This window comes from Coregonus clupeaformis, unplaced genomic scaffold, assembly GCF_020615455.1.
Source record: "Coregonus clupeaformis isolate EN_2021a unplaced genomic scaffold, ASM2061545v1 scaf0012, whole genome shotgun sequence".
Classification (NCBI taxonomy): domain Eukaryota; kingdom Metazoa; phylum Chordata; class Actinopteri; order Salmoniformes; family Salmonidae; genus Coregonus; species Coregonus clupeaformis.
In genome coordinates this window covers 478,115-501,966 of record NW_025533467.1, presented here as the reverse complement: position 1 = coordinate 501,966, position 23,852 = coordinate 478,115, and the positions used below count along the sequence as shown (strand labels likewise).

The 23,852-nt window shown below is 42.3% G+C and overlaps 1 protein-coding gene across 1 annotated transcript in view; it reads left to right on the top strand.

Annotated features, from left to right (window-relative positions):
• Nucleotides 1-4,388: 4,388 nt before the first annotated feature.
• Nucleotides 4,389-23,852, top strand: part of LOC121546443 (death-inducer obliterator 1-like) — a 42,356-nt gene continuing 22,892 nt past the window's right edge. The window contains exons 1-7 of the mRNA XM_045212410.1: nucleotides 4,389-4,475; nucleotides 8,371-8,435; nucleotides 8,549-9,110; nucleotides 9,207-9,569; nucleotides 9,768-9,993; nucleotides 10,163-10,402; nucleotides 10,631-10,817. Coding sequence (XP_045068345.1) covers nucleotides 8,372-8,435; nucleotides 8,549-9,110; nucleotides 9,207-9,569; nucleotides 9,768-9,993; nucleotides 10,163-10,402; nucleotides 10,631-10,817 — 1,642 coding nt within the window. The 5' untranslated portion in view covers nucleotides 4,389-4,475; nucleotide 8,371. The remainder of the gene's footprint in view (nucleotides 4,476-8,370; nucleotides 8,436-8,548; nucleotides 9,111-9,206; nucleotides 9,570-9,767; nucleotides 9,994-10,162; nucleotides 10,403-10,630; nucleotides 10,818-23,852) is intronic.

The window sequence follows — 23,852 nt, the reverse complement described above, 5'->3', positions numbered from 1 at the left end:
TCAGGGGCTAATTCAGACCTGGGACACCAGGTGAGTGCAATTAACTACCAGGTAGTAATAAAAAACAGAAGTGTTTCGGCCCTCCAGGACCGGAATTGAAGAACCCTGCTTTAAAGTGTCCCTCTGATCCTAGCCGTACCTAGCCCTCTGGTACGTGTCAGTAGTGCAACACTATCTAAAATTGTAAGTGTCCCTCTGATCCTAGCCGTACCTAGCCCTCTGGTACGTGTCAGTAGTGCAACACTTTTAAGCCAATAATTCCCTATACCCCCAGTTCCCACCCCTGGTGGTCCTAGCCTGGGGACTTCAGTATTTTCCCCGATCCTAGCCGTACCTAGCCCTCTGGTACGTGTCAGTGGAACAATACTCTATAATACCATGGTTTAACATCACATTCACCACAGGTTTGCATGTCACAATATGGTCCTTATCTACCCATAATAATTCGTATAATAATTCATAATTTAGTTCACTTACATCAAACAGGTGTTTCACAAAAATAATTTGGATAAAGCCAATGTGCAGAACTTTAGTTATATAACAATAGGTGTCTGTTTACCTGTTTTTAGTTGTCCAGACTCTTTATGAAACACACCGTCCAACGACAGCGATGTCCAATCGGCCGGACAATACCCAGCGAAGTCCCTCTACCAGATCACGTCGGCGGTCACCAATTGTCAAGTTGCGTCAATTCAAATCTGATATAGGAACAAAAAGAGGTCAATACACGTCATCTAAAATAGACTAGTATTTTAATTAATGCAAACACTTGAATGGTAAATATTATGTTCGTATATACGGGCCCACTGAAAAACCACGCAGGGCAGTCAGAGAACTGAGCTTTTGTTATAAGTTCTTCTTTAAATACTCTGACAGAGATAGTTCCCGCTCCCTGCTGGGTCTGTCAGAGTAGAGGCTGGGTGTGGTTTAAACTTACCCAACCTATCGATGGCGCACAGGCTGGTCCCAGGCCCTTGGCGCTTCACTGTTGCCAGGCATTAGTTGTTATCTTTACAACTTGTCTCAACCTCAGACATAGTTTGTTCTTCTTCATTGTAGCAGAACACATGTCCTTGAGCGGTTTAACAAAGAGGCAGTGTGTATGTGAGTCACAAGTCTGTCTCAGCCTACCCCCTAACGGTTCCTCACATTAATCACAGCTTGTTATGTTAAACAATCTATATCAGTACAGCACAAACCTATTATGTTTAATCATTAATGTATTCTTTCTAAGCTAGGCATCACATCTAGTTGTAAGAAAATAGATCCCCACCCTAGCTTAGCCTTTTTTACCTTTTCCCTCTTGCGACATGTTGAAATTAGGTGGACATGATAGACATTGTGTCTGCACTTGTCACCATATTGACGTCACCCCTGGTAATTACTAGCGGGAAACTTGTAGTAACTTCTCTATAATCCATGAGCTCCGATTTCTCCTACATGCTGAATTCTGACCTCACCTACTAAGGAAATGACCTGGATAACAACATATTCGGCAGCACCCGGTGTCACATGAAGGCCAAGAGGACCATCAAAGACCTCAGCCATTGTATTGTTAGGTATTACTGCACTGTTGGAAACATAAGCATTTCGCTGCACCTGTGATAACATCTGCAAAATATGTATACCGACCAATACAATTTGATTTGATTTAAATGCAACAACAAAATATAATTTACAAAAAGCAATCTATTAATATGGTTTTTGAACATTGTTTAAGCATCATAGTTGTACTTTTTAAAATAATTGTTTATTTAATTTTAAAACATACAAACAACCACCCACCCGATGTGCCAACAACCAACTAAATGAAAAAGACAACAACAACAAGACGAAGATGCAAAACAAAAGACATCAACAATATTCAAAACAGCAAGGCCAACTGTGTGTGTTTGTGTGGCACCATTTACATGTGTGCGTGCGTGCTTGCATGCATTTGAATGCGAGTGCGTGTGTGTGAGTGAGTAAGTGAGTGCTTGCATGGCATCAGCCTCAGGCAGAGCCTCAGGCAGAGAATGCCAGACTTTGATGACAAATTTGATGACAAAATTAGCCATGAAGGACCAAACGCATTAAGAAGGAAAGAAATCACACAAATTAACTTTTAAGAGGGCACACCTGTTAATTGAAATGCATTCCAGGTGACTATCTCATGAAGCTGGTTGAGAGAATGCCAAGAGTGTACAAAGCTGTCATCAAGGCAAAGGGTGGCTATTTGAAGAATCTCAAATATATAATATATTTTGATTTGTTTAACACTTTTTTGGTTACTACATGATTCCATATGTGTTATTTCATAGTTTTGATGTCTTCACTATTATTCTACAATGTAATAAATTGTAAAAAAAATTAAGAAAAACCCTTGAATGAGTAGATGTGTCCAAACCTTTGACTGGTAGTGTATATCCATTAATTCTTGAAGAATATTACTTATAAATGCCTCATGAGCTTAGTTCAACTGTCACACTCCATGAGAACCCAAAATATAAGCTTGTTTTTCTCCAATGTTTGTAAAATTTGTAAATGTAAACAAACACTGTATAGCCTCATAGCATGGTTAAAACTATAATGTTGATATCATGGATGGTCAGTCCTTGCTTCCATAGCTCTGTCTATTAATCTGAGAATGGTTACATTTCTCCAGGCCCATCCCTCAGCGGGGTGACCGTTTTGTTATTGTTTCATCTGTGGATTTTCCCTTTAAACAGCTGCATATTATCAAGATATCAAAGTGTCACCAACAAACAGGTAAACAATAGGCCTATAGCAAATGCAGCATATGGCATTCATTTTTCACATGTAAATAGCACTTTTCAGTAGTGCTCAAAGCATGCCATTCCATAAGCGCAGCATTTATTTTTCAACTCGAATCAATGAGCCCAATCAGTCCGAGTAGGGCTGGCTAATAAGTCCTTAGGTTTGGGAAATGCTCAGGTAAAACAATTTGGCCAATCTATACTTCCATATTTCCAAGTCCTATTCTTGAAGATCAAGGGGTATAACATTTATTGGAATGACTGGAATTCTGATAGACTTTGGTTTTTAATGTAAAGATATAATTTAATCATATTATTACATGTAGTAGAAAGTGATGGGTTAGGAGAAGCCTACATAACCAACCCATAAAGTAAAATTTAACATCCATATATGGCCAGCTTTGTAAACTTTAACATTGATTTATTCTGCAATAGATGTCGTTCAATTGGTAACATACATTTTTGCCTTCTTTTTATTTTATTTAACCTTTATTTAACCAGGTAAGCCAGTTGAGAACAAGTTCTCATTTACAACTGCGACCTGGCCAAGACAAAGCAAAGCAGTGCGGTAAAAACAACAACAACACAGAATTACATATGGAATAAACAAAACGTACAGTCAATAACACAATAGAAAATCTATATACAGTGTGTGCAAATGTAGTAAGTTATGGAGGTAAGGCAATAAATAGGCCATAGTGCAAAATAATTACAATTATAATTGAGTATTAACACTGGAGTGATAGATGTGCAGAAGATGATGTGCAAATAGAGATACTGGGGTGCAAATGAGCAAAATAAATAACAATGTAAATAACAATATGGGGATGAGGTAGTTGGGTGGGCTAATTACAGATGGGCTGTGTACAGGTGCAGTGATCGGTAAGCTGCTCTGACAACTGATGCTTAAAGATAGTGAGGGAGATAAGTGTCTCCAGCTTCAGAGATTTTTGCAGTTCGTTCCAGTCATTTGCAGCAGAGAACTGGAAGGAATGGCGACCAAAGGAGGTGTTGGCTTTGGGGATGACCAGTGAGATATACCTGCTGGAACGCATACTAGGGGTGGGTGTTGCTATGGTGACCAATGAGCTAAGATAAGGTGGGGATTCTTCTAATGCCTCTTAAGGGGAAAGTAATCTAAAAGTAACTGAATGTAATCAGATTACGTTACTGAGTTTGGGTAATCCAAAAGTTACGTTACTGATTACAATTTTGGACAGTAACTAGTAACTGTAACGGTTTACATTAGAAAGTAACCAACCCAACCCTGATATTATATTCCTTCTCTTTTAGCCACTTAAAAACTGATTGTCTTTTCTTATAATCTGCTAAACCGTTACACTTATAACTGGCTATACTTATTTCACCCCTAGCTGTACCTTTAGTTTATGGTTGACACAGCATGTTTGCCATTAGCCAATCGCGTTTCTCATGGATTTCAACACATTCAACTTGTATTTACGACTTCACAACTGGTTAGTACCACATTCCCACTTGGTTATGAACGCAGCATTAGTTCGGAGTTGGATGACCGTTCAAAACCATTTTTACTAGTCAGAGCTTGTTTTCTACGAGTTCCCAGTTGTCTTGAACGCACTGAAGTCAGAGATTTCCTAGTTCCAAGTTGTCTTGAACGCACCAACACAGTGGAGGAGAAGACAAAATGGAAGGTTGTGTAGACGTTGTCCTACGACAGAACACAACTGGATAACCAGTAAGGTAGCTAGCTATTGTTAAAAAAAAAAAAAAAAGTATCGTTAGATTAATTTATGCAATTATATTTTACAACAACAGTTAGTTAGATGCTAGCTAGCCAAATTAACTTCCATTAAAACATTGTCACGCGGTAAGGCTCCTTGACCCTGTGCACAGCATAGGCCAGTTAACAAGCTAACATTAGGTAGGCTCTCTAGTTAGTATACGTTTTCTCTGTTATTTTTGCTTTTGTATCAATAATGTTTGGTAGTTATACTGTTAGACATAATACCACTACATACGCCGCTTGGCTAGCGAGCTAGGTAGCTAACGTGAGCTGGTTAAATTCGTTAGCAGGCTAACGTTAGTGAAAACATTCCACGAGCTAAAGTTAACTAGCTTGTTAGCTAGCTCAATGCTAGGTGGGGGAGGGTGACTAGTCTAGTTTTTAAAACTGCATGTTTTTGTTTTAATCACTAGCTAACGCGTTAGCTAACTACATGCCTACATTGGTTTCATTCAGTGGCTGTAATTTTAATATTTCAGTGGAAGACTTATCTAATCTTCATTTGTGCGGTGTCAGTGTATCAGTTAAATTTAGAAGTTGAGTTGTGTGTCTACATGCCTCTGTAGTAAATAGCAAGTCTTGATTGAAATTCACCTTTTCTCTATGGGATGAATGAGGGAGGAATACTAATTTATCAGAAATGATCTTTGTTTAATGTAATGAACATGAGGGGGATGCCCTGTTTTTGAACACCCAATTGCAGTCTATTTCTATTCATAACATGACATAGTGCTCATAGCCTTGTCTACTAGCTAGATGCATATATTTTTATGCTGGTCTGATTCTGAATTCAAATATGGCTTGTGTATAGCTCTGGTACAGGGCGTTAGTGCGGCTCAGGCAGTGAACTAGAATGATTCATTCTATTTCTATGGGCTCAGGTAGGCCCAGTGTTAGCAAGAGGCACTAACACCCTGGACATGAGTTAGCCTTTGTAGTTACATACTGTCAGTTATTCACATCACAGGTGATGTGATTTTCCCCCCTTGAAGTCAACTGAAATAAATAGTAGAATAAAGAGTCTGCCTGTTTGCATTGTGTAGTAGGATTTCATTTTTTCTGACCTTGTACCATAGTCTCTATTACATTATTAGCATTTAAAGGTACAATATGCAGGAACCGCTCTGCCATTTCCTGGTTGCTACAATTCTAATAGTGCACATTATTTTTGTTTGACAAACAAGCACTGAGTGTAGAGAATCATTGTACTATCTAAACCGCTGTGAAATATATTTTCAATAACCAAAATTATTCTATTTTCAGCTGTTTGAAACTGGTGTACAAAATTAAAAGAGACAAACTAAGCTTAAGCACAGGAATCCTATAAATAGTGCACATAGAACAAATCTACCGCTTCTTAGACTTGCTTTCAATGAGAATTACAGGTCTATAACTCACATTTCGATATGAAGTCGGTCGGGTCGCCCAATAAGTTATATATTGTAGCTTTAACTGGTTCTGCATTGTCGGCTGGTGAACTGCAGTTGACCAAGGGGGACCCCTTTAGGTATATATAAAATATTGAATTTGGCCTTCTACTATAGCCCATAAAAACACATTAAATAATACATTCATAAATGGCAAAACAGGCATAAATCGTAAGGCATACGGTTTTGAAGTGTCTTTCCTATATCTAGGAGATATAAGAAAGCGAAGGAATTAATTTTTGTTTTTTAGACATACATTACTGGTCAAAAGTTTTAGAACACCTACTTATTCAAGGGTTTTTATTTATAAAAAATTTAAAAAACGTTTCTACATTGTAGAATAATAGTGACGTCATCAAAACTATGAAATAACACATGGAATCATGTAGTAACCAAAAAAGTGTTAAACAAATCAAAATATATTTTATATTTGAGATTCTTCAAATAGCCACCCTTTGCCTTGACAGCTTTGCTTACTTTTGGCATTCTCTTAACCAGCTTCACCTGGAATGCTTTTCCAACAGTCTTGAAGGAGTTCCCACATATGCTGAGCACTTGTTGGATGCTTTTTCTTCACTCTGCGGTCCAACTCATCCCAAACCATCTCAATTTGGTTGGGGGATTGTGGAGGCCAGGTCATCTGATGCAGCACTCCATCACTCTCCTTCTTGGTAAAATTGCCCTTACACAGCCTGGAGGTGTGTTGGGTCATTGTCCTGTTGAAAAACAAATGATAATCCCGGTAAGCCCAAACCAGATGGGGATGGTGTTTCGCTGCAGAATGCTGTGGTAGGCATGCTAGTTAAGTGTGCCTTGAATTCTAAATAAATCACAGACCGTGTCACCAGCAAAGCACCCCCACACCATAACACCACTACCTCCGTGCTTTACGGTGGAAAATACACATGCGGAGATCATCCGTTCATCCACACTGCGTCTCACAGACAGCAGTTGGAACCAAAAATCTCACACCGGTCTAATGTCCATTGCTCGTGTTTCTTGGCCCAAGCAAGTTTCTTCTTCTTATTGGTGTCCTTTAGTAGTGGTTCCTTTGCAGCAATTCAACCATGAAGGCCTGATTCACACAGTCTCCTCTGAACAGTTGATGTTGAGATGTGTCTGTTGAACTCTGTGAAGCATTTATTTGGGCTGCAATTTCTGAGGCTGGTAACTCTAATGAACGTATCCTCTGCAGCAGAGGTAACTCTGGGTCTTCCATTCCTGTGGCGGTCTTCATGAGAGCTGGTTTCATCATAGCGCTTGATGGTTTTTGCGACTGCACTTGAAGAAACGTTCAAAGTTCTAAATGTTCCGTATTGACTGACCTTCATGTCTTAAAGTAATGATGGACTGTTGTTTCTCTTTGCTTATTTGAGCTGTTCTTGCCAAAATATGGACTTGGTCTTGTACCAAATAGGGCTATCTTCTGTATACCCCGCCTACCTTGTCAAAACACAACTGATTGGCTCAAACGCATTAAGAAGGAAAGAAATTCCACAAATTAACTTTTAACAAGGCACACCTGTTAATTGAAATGCATTCCAGGGGACTATCTCATGAAGCTGGTTGAGAGAATGCCAAGAGTGTGCAAAGCTGTCATCAAGGCAAAGGGTGGCTACTTTGAAGAATCTAAAATATATTTTGATTTGTTTAACACTTTTTTTGGTTACTACATGATTCCATATGTGTTATTTAATAATTTTGATGTCTTCAGTATTATTCTACAATGTAGAAACTAGTACAAATAAAGAAAAACCCTTGAATGAGTAGGTGTTCTAAAACCTTTGACCGGTAGTGTATTTAACCACTCTAACTACCTCTACTCCCATTGTTTTAAAACTGGTACCGGTTACTGTCAGACAAGTCCTGTGACACTTGTAGGGGTTGTAGCGTAAAACGGAGAACACCATCGTGTTCGTGAGAATCTCCCCTTTCCACAGTGGGATCACATTAGTTTGTAGCCCAAACGGTTTGAACGCTACAAACACAAGTTGGCACAAGGACAGTACTGACTTCAGACGAGTCCCGTGGGGGTTGTAGAGCAAAACGGAAAATGCCATCGTTTTTGTGAGAGTTTATTTTCCATATTAGTTTAGGTCAAAACGTTTTGACACTACAGACGTTTTTGTGAGAAGACGCCACTGTAGCTCGGCCACCTTCCACCGCAGATGCAGAAGGCCGACATAGGCGGATGCGGTGGATTGAGATGCTACCCATGCAAAAATGATATCTAGCATAAACTGACAGATTTTGATGGGGATTTTTTTGTTACCCAGATTGACGAACTGGTGCGTCAGACTCTTAAGGATTAATGCAAAGTGATGGACTGCTCTTCAAGGCTCAACGTGTAAATGTGCTTCATTTCAATCAACAGCATTTGTGGTAGATTGGATAACATTAGTATTTTTCTATCTTGATTTGACAGGATGTCTACCATGGAGGACTTTATGGATATCAATGAGATCCATGACCTCACTGGCACTGATACAGGTATGACCTTTCCTATTTTCCTCCCCCTTTTAGTCTTAATGGAATGGACTGTGCATTAGCTGTCCAAATGATGGGATTGTTTTTCTACCCTTGCTCTTCTCTCCTTGGTGTAGAGGAGCACAGAGGAGATTCAGAGCAGGTGGAGGGGGCCGAGAGGGGAGCTAGGCCGACCATCAGCGAGTTCAAAAAGACCTGGGGCTTCAGGCGGACCACGGTTGCCAGAAGAGAGTTTGTGGGATTGGATGAGATTGAAGATCCAGAATCTCCACCCCTACCCTCACGTCGGGGCAGAGGCCGCCCAGCCAAGACCTATTCAAGACGTGGGCGAGGGGGGAGGAGGAGCGTCCCGGCCGACCTGGAGTACTCCGGAACGGCCTCCCCCATTCCAATGGACACAGAGCCTTCCTCAGAACCCCAAGAGCTCTGCCCAGGTGGCAGCCTAGATCCCACCTCTTGGCAGGACTTTGGATCTGCATTTGGCACTGCTTTTTCTCTACTTGGGGAGAAGGAGGAGGATTACATGCCCATGGCTGCCCCTGCCCAAACTATGGCTGCCCCTGCCCCTAGCTATGGGGCTAGTGGGGACGTGGAAGCTGCCTCCAGTATAGAGGAGGGCAGTGATGAGCTGACCCTGAAGCAGCTCCAGGAACGGCTGAGTACTAGGGGGAGGGGGGAGTCCAGGGGGAGGGGGGTCAGAGGGAGAGGCCGGGGGAGGGGAAGAGGGAGAGGCAGAGGACGAGGGAGAGGTAGGGGGCGTGGGAGGGGGAGGAGGGTGGAGCCAGAGTCGAGCACTGCGGACGAAGAGGAGGTGATTTTTGTCAATGAGTTGGAACCGCAGCAGGTGCATCAGCCTCAGGCGGAAAGGGAGAGGAGTCCTGAGAAGGTTGTGGTAGATTCTCAAAGCCCTTCTCCTTCTCAACAGTCCAGCTCAGACTCTATGCCGCCTCTTGAGTCTGATCCAGAGACAACAGATGAAAAGGCTAGCCAAAATGATAATGTAACAGAGGCAAAGGACAAGGTGGAAGAGGAGGAGAGGATCGAGGAAGAAAAGTCAGAGTATTCTAGCATATCGGACAGTGAGGGCTACAACCCCCATGCCCTTTACTGCATCTGTCGACAGAGACACAACAAAAGGTATGTGTAGCATTGTCTAGGACGGTATTAATCTGTGAAAACAAACAAGCAAGCCTAATGTTTTTGGTATAGCAACACTAAATCTCGGCTGTTTCCATCTGCCACAGACATCTGTTTCTAAATTGTCTGTGGTTGTTGATTGTAGTTGTTGTTCTTTAGCTGACACTTTTCTTATTGCTCTTCTGATTCCTTGTCCAGGTTCATGATCTCCTGTGACAATTGTCTGGAGTGGTTCCATGGCGACTGCGTTGGCATCAGCGAGATGCAGGGCCGAAAGCTTGAGAGGAGTGGACGAGACTGGATCTGCGCCACATGCACCAGCAAGCGCCAGAGCCAGCCAGACCCCCAGCAGAGCTCCCCTGACTGCCTGACACTGCCCTACTCTGGGGAGGAGGAGGTTGTCCATGAAGAGCAGGCCAGCGAGGTGAGAACTTAAAAAAACACTGATTCCTTTGCTAGCAAGCAAGGAAATAAATTGTAGTTTGTGGTGTTATATGGCTTTCCTTGCTTTGTACGGCACGAACTTGACTACATTTTAACCATGGTGTTTAGTTGCATGTTTGAGATGTGAGCTGACGTGAGTCTGGTCCTAGGAGGCTGTGGTGCAGGAGGTGACTGAGATGGTTGCTGAAGCTGAGATGGAGTTGGACGGTTCCCTGCCCCAGTGCATCGGCTCAGGGTGCAGTAAGCACGCCCTGCCCGACTCCGTTTACTGCGGCACAGACTGTATCCTCCGGCACGCGGCTGCCACTATGAAGACCCTCTCTGACTCCAAAGAGACTAAAACCAAACAACGCCCACAGAGGAGAGCAGCAGCCAAAACTGGCCCTAAGGTAACCCGTGGTTCAAAATAGGTTGTTTTGGTTAAGAGACTGTACCTAAACTTTTCAATTTTTTTCTTCTGCATGTTGTCCTTGTTTCATTTTGGTGATGAATGTATGCTGAGATTGTTTGCCTTTGAAATAGATAAATATGACACTTTGACACACTCACTCACATAGTATGAGTACATTTAACCCCAAATAAGATGATGTTGACCTCTGTGAATATTTTGACCTCAGGGTCAGAGGTCGGCTAGGATGCCCCAGATGTTGTTGGCGGAGCGGCCCGAAGAGGAGGGTGAGGAAGAGGAGGCTGAAGAAGTTGAGGGCAAGGAAGTGGACACATCTACATCTCCCTTATCCTGTGACCCTAGTCTCACTGCAGTACAGGCCACATCCATAGTATCACCTATGTTTTACAAGTCGAGTATGTATCACTCACAGCACATGCATATCCAACACATACAGAATACTTTCACTCAGTTGGCATTCATCAGACACTAGCTATAACGTAACCTATACCATCCACAATCTGTAGGTGTAGGGAGACAAGGTTATTTGCAGGGGTCAGCAGCAATGGGTAAGTGTACAAATTTTGGCAACTTTGTTATAAAATGTTTTCCTTCAACTAGTTGAACAGGAAACGTGGAAAAATAATAGAAACCAAACCAATCAACAATCGAAATTAAATGTCCTCAGTTCCCAAATAGTAGAAAGTTTAGTATAGTCTGGTTGAGATGCTTCTACTTCAATACCACCGTCTTTCTACAGTCCAGTATTTCAATAGTTGCTAATGTTTTGATTTGACAAATATTGAAACCGGTACATTATTCAGTGACAGCCTTACATGGCAACAACATAACAACAAGGTACAGGCTGCAATTAGGTGAGTCTGTCTTAAAAATACTAGTAAATTCTTCACACAATTACTAATGCAGAGTACTGTGTCAGGAAATACAGTGGAAGTATGTTTTCAAAAATAGGATACACAAGTTGTTCAGATAAAAATCACTGCTTGATGGAAAGCGCAAAACCAATTCACTCGTTGACACATGAATATGGTTTTAGTTCTCAGGGAAAAAACATTACTTCAGAGTCAAAGAAAATGAATGCTCGCTCACTATGGTCCTAAAACAAGGTCTCTTCGGCCATTCAGTAGTGCTTGGTATAGGAAATAGATTAATTCAACAATGGATGAAAAACCGGTGACACAGCAATAGCACATTTTCTGCCTCAAAGATGGCAACCAAATGCAAGCTACAGACCAGTTGAGCTTTTGGAGGAACTGGTTTGAATTCTTTGTGCAATGGCGTTTGAACTGTGACTGTGGGTGGAATACTGAAGAGAATCATCCAGTCTTATAAGATTCATAGAGCAATGTTGACCGGTTAATAGAAAAGGCCAAGGTTAGCTTTGGGTCGGTTTAAATCCCTGGCTAAAGTTCAAGCTGCCACTTTTCTCAACAATCACTGATTTTGGCTAGACACATCTGTAGCATTGGCGCATTGCAATGGTCTCTGCTTTTCCTAGTTTCTTATCTGCGCTGTTCACAATCTTGCTTTCACTTCGCCTGTGTTTTCATATCAGTGCTCATGGAGGAGAGGGGATGAGCGCCACGCTCCCGCTCTTGGAACGTAAACTTTTGGCCATTTTTGTAATTAAGATTTTAGAATTTGTATCCTAAACAACGTGCAGTGTCATGCTATACACACATGGGACACCAACACACACAGCCATATTGTACATTGACTCAGATCAGTGCTCATGGAGGAGAGGGGACTATTGAGATGCATCCCTTGTCCTTAGTCTTACATACTAGATTGCGCTCATCCTCACGACTAGCTTCTTCAGATCCATTGCTTTTGCTATAAACTACTTCTACAGGGCTGTCTTTGTTATTTAAAGGCCCAATGCAGCTGTTTTTATATCAATATCAAATTATTTCTGGATAACAATTAAGTACCTTACTGTAATAGATTCCCATTAAAATGAGCAAAAATATACTGAGCAAAAATATAAACGCAACATGCAACAATTTCAAAGATTTTACAGAGTTACAGTTCATACAGTGAAGGAAAGAAGTATTTGATACCCTGCTGATTTTTTACGTTTGCCCACTGACAAAGACATGATCAGTCTATAATTTTAATGGTAGGTTTATTTGAACAGTGAGAGACAGAATAACAACAAAAAAATCCAGAAAAACACATGTCAAAAATGTTATAAATTGATTTGCATTTTAATGAGGGAAATAAGGATTTGACCCCTCTGCAAAACATGACTTAGTACTTGGTGGAAAAACCCTTGTTGGCAATCACAGAGGTCAGACGTTTCTTGTAGTTGGCCACCAGGTTTGCACACATCTCAGGAGGGATTTTGTCCCAGTCATTAAGGTTTCGAGGCTGACGTTTGTCAACTTGAACCTTCAGCTCCCTCCACAGATTTTCTATGGGATTAAGGTCTGGAGACTGGCTAGGCCACTCCAGGACCTTAATGTGCTTCTTCTTGAGCCACTCCTTTGTTGCCTTGGCCGTGTGTTTTGGGTCATTGTCATGCTGGAATACCCATCCACGACCTATTTTCAATGCCTTGGCTGAGGGAAGGAGGTTCTCACCCAAGATTTGACGGTACATGGCCCGTCCATCGTCCCTTTGATGCGGTGAAGTTGTCCTGTCCCCTTAGCAGAAAAACACCCCCAAAGCATAATGTTTCCACCTCCATGTTTGATGGTGGGGATGGTGTTCTTGGGGTCATAGGCGGCATTCCTCCTCCTCCAAACACGGCGAGTTGAGTTGATGCCAAAGAGCTCGATTTTGGTCTCATCTGACCACAACACTTTCACCCAGTTCTCCTCTGAATCATTCAGATGTTCATTGGCAAACTTCAGACGGGCCTGTATATGTGCTTTCTTGAGCAGGGGGACCTTGCGGGCGCTGCAGGATTTCAGTCCTTCGCGGCATAGTGTGTTACCAATTGTTTTCTTGGTGACTATGGTCCCAGCTGCCTTGAAATCATTGACAAGATCCTCCCGTGTAGTTCTGGGCTGATTCCTCACCGTTCTCATGATCATTGCAACTCCACGAGGTGAGATCTTGCATGGAGCCCCAGGCCGAGGGAGATTGACAGTGCTTTTTTGTTTCTTCCATTTGCGAATAATCGCACCAACTGTTGTCACCTTCTCACCAAGCTGCTTGGCGATGGTCTTGTAGCCCATTCCAGCCTTGTGTAGGTCTACAATCTTGTCCCTGACACCCTTGGAGAGCTCTTTGGTCTTGGCCATGGTGGAGAGTTTGGAATCTGATTGATTGATTGCTTCTGTGGACAGGTGTCTTTTATACAGGTAACAAGCTGAGATTAGGAGCACTCCCTTTAAGAGTGTGCTCCTAATCTCAGCTCATTACCTGTATAAAAGACACCTGGGAGCCAGAAATCTTTCTGATTTGAGAGGGGGTCAAATATTTATTTCCCTCATTAAAATGCAAATCAATTTATAACATTTTTGACATGTGTTTTTCTGATTTTTGTTGTTGTTATTCTGTCTCACTGTTCAAATAAACCTACCATTCAAATTATAGACTGATCATTTCTTTGTCAGTGGGCAAACGTACAAAATCAGCAGGGGATCAAATACTTTTTTCCCTCACTGTATAAGGAAATCAGTCAATTGAAATAAATTCATCAGGTAGGTGTGTGACTCAGAAAACCAGTCAGTATCTGGTGTGACCACCATTTGCCTCATGCAGCGCGACACATCTCCTTCGCGTAGTTAATGAGGATGTTGATGATTGCCTATGGAATGTTGTCCCACTTCTCTTCAATGGCTGTGTGAAGTTGCTGGATATTAGGAGGAACTGGAACACACTGCCATACACGTCGATCCAGAGCATCCCAAACATGCTCAATGGGTGACATGTCTGGTGGGTATGTAGGCCATGGAAGAACTGGGCCATTTTCAGCTTCCAGTAATTGTGTACAGATCCTTGCGACATGGGGCCGTGCATTATCATGCTGAAACATAAGGTGATGATGGCGGATAAATGGCACAACAATGGGCCTCAGGATCTCGTCACGGTATCTCTCTGCATTCTAATTGCCATAGATAAAACGCAATTGTGTTCGTTGTCCGTAGCTTATGCCTGCCCATACCATAACCCCACCGCCACCTTGGGGCACTCTGTTCACAACGTTGACATCAGCATACTGCTCGCCCACTAGACGCCATACACGTGGTCTGCGGTTGGAAGTAATGCCAAATTCTCTAAAACGACATTGGAGGCAGCTTATGGTAGGCAAATGAACATTCAATTTTCTGGCAACAGCTCTGGTGGACATTTCTGCAGTCAGCTTGCCAATTGCACGCTCCCTCAAAACGTGAGACCTCTGGTGTTGTGGCAAAACTGCACATTTTAGAGTGGCCTTTTATTGTCCCCAGCACAAGGTGCACCTGTGTAATGATGTTTAATCAGCTTCTTGATATGCCACACCTGTCAGGTGGATGGATTATCTTGGCAAAGGAGAAATGCTCACTAACAGGGATGTAAACAAATTAGTGAACCAAATGAGATGAATAAGCATTTTCTGCATATGGAACATTTCTAGGATATTTTATTTCAGCTCATGAAACATATGACCAACACTTATTGTGCTTATATTTTAGTTCATTGTAGTTTTTTTTGCACAAAAAACTTTCTCAAGCAAGAATTTTACTAGGATGGTCTGGGAGTGGTCTGAGTGAGGAAGAGGGAAATTGAAAACTATCTGTTATTGGCAGAGAGGTTTAGAACTCTCTTTATTGGTCTATTAACTAATTTACTGCATGGTGATGTCACTATGGAAAGCCAAAACTCCCACCCATCCAAACCTGCTGAAGAAAAGGTCCTGTGTAGATTGTATTTGCAACCATTAACTATTAAGAAATAACACTGATACATTTTTTTCACACTTTTACAGTGTTCGAGATGTGTCATCAGCTGTTGTACAATATAATACCAAACACAGGAAAAACTGAATTTTGACTGCACTGGGCCTTTAAAACAATGCTTCAGCTATTCATCAAAGGATCATATTCACCTGAGCACCGGAGACTGCACTGTCTATCCAGACATGGGATTTGTTTTCAGAAGCATCTATTCATAAAGGGTACATTTGTATTTTAGGATGTATGCATGTGTTTGAAAGAAAGCTACCATAGTTGGCAACATTTGCTACAAGTTGTCATGAAGTGCTTGACAGTAACCTGGCCTAGACCCCAAAGGCTAAGCAGAACCCCAGTGGCAAGAAAAAGAAGCCTTGAGAGGAACCAGGCTGAGGGGAGGCCCATCCTCTGGCTGTACCAGGTAGTTACCTACATTGTACTTGTATGTTGTTCAAAGAATACGAGCAGGGACAGACCGTTTTCTGTATCTGCGAGGCACACACGGTTAAGGATGTTTTGGCCAGATAGTTGTCCATAAAAGGCTTATAATACTCAGTTTTGGGGTATAGACTTTGCAGACACAGCATGATGGGACAGACTAATATGTGGAGGCACCAACTGGTAGGGTGAAGCAGAAAGGGAGGGAATGGGGCAGTAGGGCAGCATCTGGACGTGTTGGTGGAAAGCTGTCTATAATGGTAGTAATTGAGTACAACAAAGGCAGTCCCAGCCAGTGCGCATGTTCACTTTGGCACCTTTTCCATACCAAACAATTTACAACTGTTCAGTGCTGTTGAATGTGGACTTGTGGTTTCACTCGGATAAGTATGACGGTCTAGATTGATTCATACTTTAGCAAAGTTTTTCCCTCAAAGTGAGTTTGATTTTCCAATCTGCCAAAGAAATTTCGATTTTGGACATTGGTTATTGTCACTGGTGTCCAGAGGCACGACCTGGTCCTCTGCCTTGCCCTCTGGTAATTAATGCTACCCCTTTACCCATGCCACTTGGTATTCAAAAGAGTACCCATGTTCAGCAGTTTGATCATTTGACACTGGAACCCTATCAGTTCTATTCCCAACTAATTTTTGACTTACCAGAGACCTTGCTGCAACTGACATGATTGTACAGATTTTATTTAGCTAGTGCATTTAGCGAGGGGGGAAAAAAATTGTCATACTCGATTTAATATTGCAATACATATCATTTGTTGATGAGGAAACACAAACTCAAATAATTCAAAATGGGAACATTTGTAAAAATATATATATATATATATATATATATATATTGTTATCTTTTTTTGGCCCCGTGTGGTCTTAAAAAAAAAAGAAGGGGGGAATGGGAGCTCTGCAACCCTTTACATATATTCCCCCCTCTTTATTTCAGACAGGTGGAAACTAGATGGGGTTACAGGTTGGTAGAGGGGAGAACAGGAGGAAAGTGGTGGTTGCAGTGGGATTCGATCCCACGCTGTTCTGGGGGACTGCTGCGCCACACCCCAGCAGTTGAAACTTAAAACTTTTGGCAATTTTCTTTATGAATAATTTTTATCTTCAACTTGCAGTGTCTCACACACACACACACACACACACACTAATGATGCACTAGTTGATATTTGGCTCACTTTTAGGCTTATGTCTGGCCACAAATCCTTACCGGACCGTTCCTGGCTATACACTACACCTCAGACATTTCAACAGCTCACACACACAAACCCCAACATGCACACAGACCAGAGGGAAAGAGGATTCTATGCAAATAGGGACTTGGAGAGATTGGCGAGCGGAGCAGTTTTTCAGCTGGAGCATGGAGCCGCTGAGAGGATGTTCATTACATTTACGTCATTTAGCAGACGCTCTTATCCAGAGCGACTTACAAATTGGTGCATTCACCCTATAGCCAGTGGGATAACCACTTTACAATATATATATATATTTTTTAAGGGCGGGGGGGGGGGAGAAGGATTACTTTATCCTATCCCAGGTATTCCTTAAAGAGGTGGGGTTTCAAATGTCTCCGGAAGGTGGTGAGTGACTCCGCTGTCCTGGCGTCGTGAGGGAGCTTGTTCCACCATTGGGGTGCCAGAGCAGCGAACAGTTTTGACTGGGCTGAGCGGGAACTATGCTTCCGCAGAGGAAGGGGAGCCAGCAGGCCAGAGGTGGATGAACGCAATGCCCTCATTTGGGTGTAGGGACTGATCAGAGCCTGAAGGTACGGAGGTGCCGTTCCCCTCACAGCTCCATAGGCAAGCACCATGGACTTGTAACAGATGCGAGCTTCAACTGGAAGCCAGTGGAGTGTGCGGAGGAGCGGGGTGACGTGAGAGAACTTGGGAAGGTTGAACACCAGACGGGCTACGGCATTCTGGATGAGTTGTAGGGGTTTAATGGCACAGGCATTAAACCCCTACAATGCCATGCAGGATTTCTCCAAGGATCATGACAAACAGTGAATGCCAGATTAATTTAACCATTTCAATAAAGAAGACAAATACACAGCTGGCCAATGCCACTGACAATCAATACTGCAATGCCTGGCAGATCAGCAGGAATTGTAAAATGATACTTCCAATAATTCCAATTTGGAACATGACCTGAATTATCCTATTAGGATTTGAAATCACTCACAAAAGGACACACTTGCGCCTTTGCTCTACAGTTGGGTTATAGTTTATTTGTCTTGAGTTAATTCAATAACCTGCATTAGTGAACACCTGTTTGAATCCTGCACATGAATGGGGTTCAGTGAAATGCCATGGAAATGTGCAAGGAGTACAGCAATTTATTTAGTCATTTAGTTATTGCACACATGGAACAATGACTAAGGCTGTGTTTAGACTGGCAGCCCAATTTATGTTATTTTTTTCACTAATTGGTATTTTGACCAATCAGATCAGCTCTGAAAATGATCTGATGTGATTGGTCAAAAGACCAATTTAGTGAAAAAAATATCAGAATTGGGCTGCCTGTGTAAACGCAGTCATAGTTTCCAGTTATACATTTTAGTAACCTGGTCAAGTACACAAGCATTATTCTGAACCATTTGAAGGGTTTTCCACAAAACAGACATGTATTTTATGTACATTTAGTATTTTTTCTTGTTTTCCTGTGGTTCTGTTTTTATTTTTGACAGTTACAAATCCTGAACACATCTGACACTAGAGGAACGCAACCTCATTGCTAATACCCTTACAATGTGGCCATGTGTCTTACGTCTCACAATTCATATGGAAACATTTGACATAGATGACCAGCTGATTTAAAAAAAAAATATTGATCCGATACGTTTCAGATTCACTTACAAGTATTCACACCCTCACTGGTATTTTGCAAATATGGACTGGGTACTGACCTCTATCACACTACCTGAGATGATGAGTGACTACCAATATTATGGTCGGACACAGACTGAGACACCAAGCCCCTGACCTAGACCTCGTATACTGTTTTTAGTCACAACCAAGATTTAGGCCGCAGTCAAATAACAACCCCTGACCTCTACCTCAGTTTTTGCAGATCTGAATGAACTATAAGAAGGCTAGGTGGAGGCGTCATCATTGCTTATTTTGCCAGTGTTACTCAATACTTTCATGGGGGACTCCAGGAGGTGCAGCTTTTTGTTCCAGCTCAGCACTAACATACCAGTGCAGCCTCATGGTCCCCAAGATTAAGGAAAACTGTTATTCCTTTGTTTGCAGATCTGAAGGAACTGGATAGGTGTAAGCAGTATGTGTCTTCATCTCTGCTCTCTGTTCAACCATTATCTACCGTTTTAGCTTTTCGTCTTTTCGTCTTTTGTTAAACACAAGCACCCTCTACTGGCCAGACATTAGAATATATTTTAAACAGTGCAATTATTCAGTGTGACGTTCTCCTGAGAATGTATCATATTACCGTACCCCCAAGAAAGTGTCGTGAGAAATCTCAGTCAATACTAATACCACAGCATTTCTAAACCCAGAAGGACAACATCGCGATACATCGGGGAAGGCTTGCGAAACAGACCAGGCCGAGGGTTCGAGAAGTCAATGAGAGAAGTGAAAAATTCTTCCTTAGTTGTTCATTTTCTCGAAATCTAAAGGCACAACCTAGATTCGAGCCAATGTCTTAAGAAGTTGAACATGTTATTACTCCAACCTCATAAAAGTCATAAACTGACACGTTTTTCTTTTTTTTCAAAAACAACTTTATATCGAAGGAGTGCCTTTGATTTGACGTCCTGCACATGGGCAGTTCGGCGCGAGAAGAACGTTTGACCCATGACATGTTTCTATGCATGAGCTGTGCTAGCCAACTTTGACATGACATCGCCTACATGTGTGATCGTGGATTTCTATTTGGAGATGCAGTTTTAGCCTATCTTCATACTGTACTGTCTTTGCTAATACTTTAATGATACATAATACATAATTTTACATCGTTCATGTTTGGGTAGCGTTCTACTGTAGAAACGACTATATCAGATACTGTAAGCATTCTGAGTGAGATGTTATAAAATTGTTCAACTACACACATTTAATGCCCAGATCATAATTCGTTTTATTGGTCATGATGTTCTTTATATCCAAGTCACTTGATTGCGGCAAGGGTGCCGTTCCATTCACTTGCTAATGTGACTGGTTAACACTCAAGCATAGAGCTTGACCTGATTTGCTGCTTTTACAATCTAAACAGATGCCTTACAGAAGAAGGAAGTACTGCTCCAAAATGCACACTAGACACACTTAAATCTTAATCTCACAAATTATCATATGACAGAAGTCCAATAAAGTACATAAATAGTAATCTGTAGTTTCTCCAATAGATCACAACAGGATCTGTGTAGAATCTCTACATTTAATCAAGCAAGTTTTGTAATATTGCTAGATGCAACCGCATACAATGGATATTGAGTAGGAAAGTGTGGATTTAACCAGAAGTCCTGTGTTTATGGAGCGAGCCTATTAGCATCTGTGCCATAACATTCCAGGACCTCGTTTCCCAGAGCCTTCGTAGCGTTAAGATCATATCTTTAGTAGCCAAGGTCTTTCCCAGAGCCTTTGTTAGTATCGTGGCTCTTAAAAACCTTCACACATCTACGGAGTGATCCTGACCACTCATAGAGCAGCCAAAGTGCATCATTAGGCTTATTTTCTGCCTTACCTCACAAGATATCCTTCTATAACAATGTAAGTGTTTTGTGTGAATGGGCATGATCATACAATGTTAAATTTTTCATTTGGGTAATGTATAGGATCTAATGTAATATTTGAAATATGTATTTATAACATTTTGTCAAGCTTAGTTTTATTTGATCCAAAGCTGAATCTTATCGGGTACAAATTGGAAACACCTGGAACTCTATAAACGGCAAGCCATTGTCAGGTCAGTGGAACAACAATAATACAGCATGGCTGCTATTCAGCTGATTATTTATCCAACATAACCGGTGACTCTGGCTGCGCAGTCGGTTGGTGTTTATAAATGTGCATGTTCAAAACAACCTGAGGCTGTTGCAGACTCACAATGATGGGGCTAATAATAATCGCAGCACCGCCATCCCCAAACATCTTCCTGTGGCTATGCGCTGAGGTGCAGCTTCTAACAGCCTTGTGCTTTTACTCAGTGTGGCGTTTACTTTAGGGCTTTGGGGATGGACATAGAATATATATTTTTATGAAAAACCTAAATGTGTGTAGTAGAGGGTTAGGGGTTAGTTACTGTATATATTTGTGGACCGTGGATCAAATCTTTAAAATGATTAACATTACATGACAAATGGTTAGTTTGTTATTTATTTTCATACATAAAACCTAGTCTGCGGAATTTATAGGCCTAGCCTACGTTTCACATGAAATGTGGGCTATTAGTCGTGCTCGCTAATGACGCAAGCGGCATCGCTTTCAGCACCAGGAAACTGGACAGCTCCCCCAATGGGATTGTGGGAAAAACTGAACACGACCCCAACGATGCTCTTAGCTGTTGCTCTTACAGGTTCACACTACCTGCTTATTTGGGAAAGACTTTTGAAAAGTTGGCTCGTAAATAACGATGCTTTTGGTATGATCATGTAATGCTTAAGTTACAACGCAACTGGGAAACGAGGCCCAGACCTCTTAGCAGAGATCATTGTGCTCTCACATACAGGGAGGCTCTCCCTCTCTCAAGGAGTGTCCTGCACACACACACCCCAATGCAAACAGGGGAACACTTCTTCAAAGGCCCAGAGTAACAAAAAAATATGTGTCATTTCAATGCTTCCATCAATAGCTATGGAAGCTGGAACAGCTAAAGCAACACTTGAACCAGCAGAGGACAATTCAAGTGCACTACTGCCTGTGCCATAAAGTTCCAGACCTCATGGCAGGTGCCATAGTATACTTTCCGAAGGCAGGCTTCAAGAAAAGTCATGATATAGGGGGGGCTACATAGCTGATGGAAAGAGAAATGAAAGGACTGTATGTCCCTACATGACAGGGATCTACCATGCCAGTCCTTCGAGGGCTGCAGTCCTACTTGTTTTCATGTCTCCCTGGCACGTCACTGATCAATTTGTGTCATTGATTAGCCATTGACCACCTGAATCCAGGTTTTCGGCTTCTTATGAAAAAGCAAAGACGAAAACCAGCGTATACGGCGTCCATCAAGTATTAGTGTTGTGTACATCTGCGCTATAAGGAACAAATCTGCCATGCCCAGTGTCAGCGGGTCTAATAGACTAGACGTAACAGAGTAAACGTAAATCCGGGACACTCAAATTATAATGATATGTTACGTTTGGTATGGTTACATACGGTGCTTGACTTTGACTGAAATAAGTGCCGGTACTCATTTTGGGTGCCAGTACTGTTTATATTTGGGAGCAGGAGCTCCACAATACTTTTAAGCTAATATTCTACAAGAGGAACAGGAGCTCAGGCAGTAGAACATTTGAGGTGCCAGTACTTGTCTCAGTTGAGCTCCTGCCCAAGTCAAGCACTGGTTATATAAGATGGAAGATTACTTAAGGCAAAAACGAAAGAAGGATGTCTGGAACTCTTGGAGGGATGCAACACCATTCTTCAACAAGAAATTCCATAATTTGGTGTTTTGTTGACGGTGGTGGAAAACGATGTCTTAGGCGCCGCTCCAGAATCTCCCATAAGTGTTCAATTGGAATGAGATCTGGTGACTGAGAGACACACACACACACTTTAAACCCCCTATGCTCTTTTGAGACCCTTCTTTCAAAGTCACTGTGATCTCTTCTAGCCATGGTAGCAAAAAGAATGGGCAACTGGGCATTTTTATACATGACCCAGTGTTTCCGTTAGCTGGCTTTTGGTCAATAAAAATATTGAAAAGCGGATAAATAAATATGGCGCCGGCCAATTGTCCGGGAGAAGAAAATATTACGAAATAATGCTTTTTAACCTATTAATTGATGGAAATACCAGTCGATTTAAATACACTGCTCAAAAAAATTAAGGGAACACTAAAATAACACATCCTAGATCTGAATGAATGAAATAATCTTATTAAATACTTTTTTCTTTACATAGTTGAATGTGCTGACAACAAAATCACACAAAAATTATCAATGGAAATCAAATTTATCAACCCATGGAGGTCTGGATTTGGAGTCACCCTCAAAATTAAAGTGGAAAACCACACTACAGGCTGATCCAACTTTGATGTAATGTCCTTAAAACAAGTCAAAATGAGGCTCAGTAGTGTGTGTGGCCTCCACGTGCCTGTATGACCTCCCTACGACGCCTGGGCATGCTCCTGATGAGGTGGCGGATGGTCTCCTTAGGGATCTCCTCCCAGACCTGGACTAAAGCATCCGCCAACTCCTGGACAGTCTGTGGTGCAATGTGGCGTTGGTGGATGGAGCGAGACATGATGTCCCAGATGTGCTCAATTGGATTCAGGTCTGGGGAATAGGCGGGCCAGTCCATAGCATCAATGCCTTCCTCTTGCAGGAACTGCTGACACACTCCAGCCACATGAGGTCTAGCATTGTCTTGCATTAGGAGGAACCCAGGGCCAACCGCACCAGCATATGGTCTCACAAGGGGTCTGAGGATCTCATCTCGGTACCTAATGGCAGTCAGGCTACCTCTGGCGAGCACATGGAGGGCTGTGCGGCCCTCCAAAGAAATGCCACCCCACACCATGACTGACCCACCGCCAAACCGGTCATGCTGGAGGATGTTGCAGGCAGCAGAACGTTCTCCACGGCGTCTCCCGACTCTGTCACGTCTGTCACATGTGCTCAGTGTGAACCTGCTTTCATCTGTGAAGAGCACAGGGTGCCTTGGTGTTCTCTGGCAAATGCCAAACGTCCTGCACGGTGTTGGGCTGTAAGCACAACCCCCACCTGTGGACGTCGGGCCCTCATACCACCCTCATGGAGTCTGTTTCTGACCGTTTGAGCAGACACATGCACATTTGTGGCCTGCTGGAGGTCATTTTGCAGGGCTCTGGCAGTGCTCCTCCTGCTCCTCCTTGCACAAAGGCGGAGGTAGCAGTCCTGCTGCTGGGTTGTTGCCCTCCTACGGCCTCCTCCACGTCTCCTGATGTA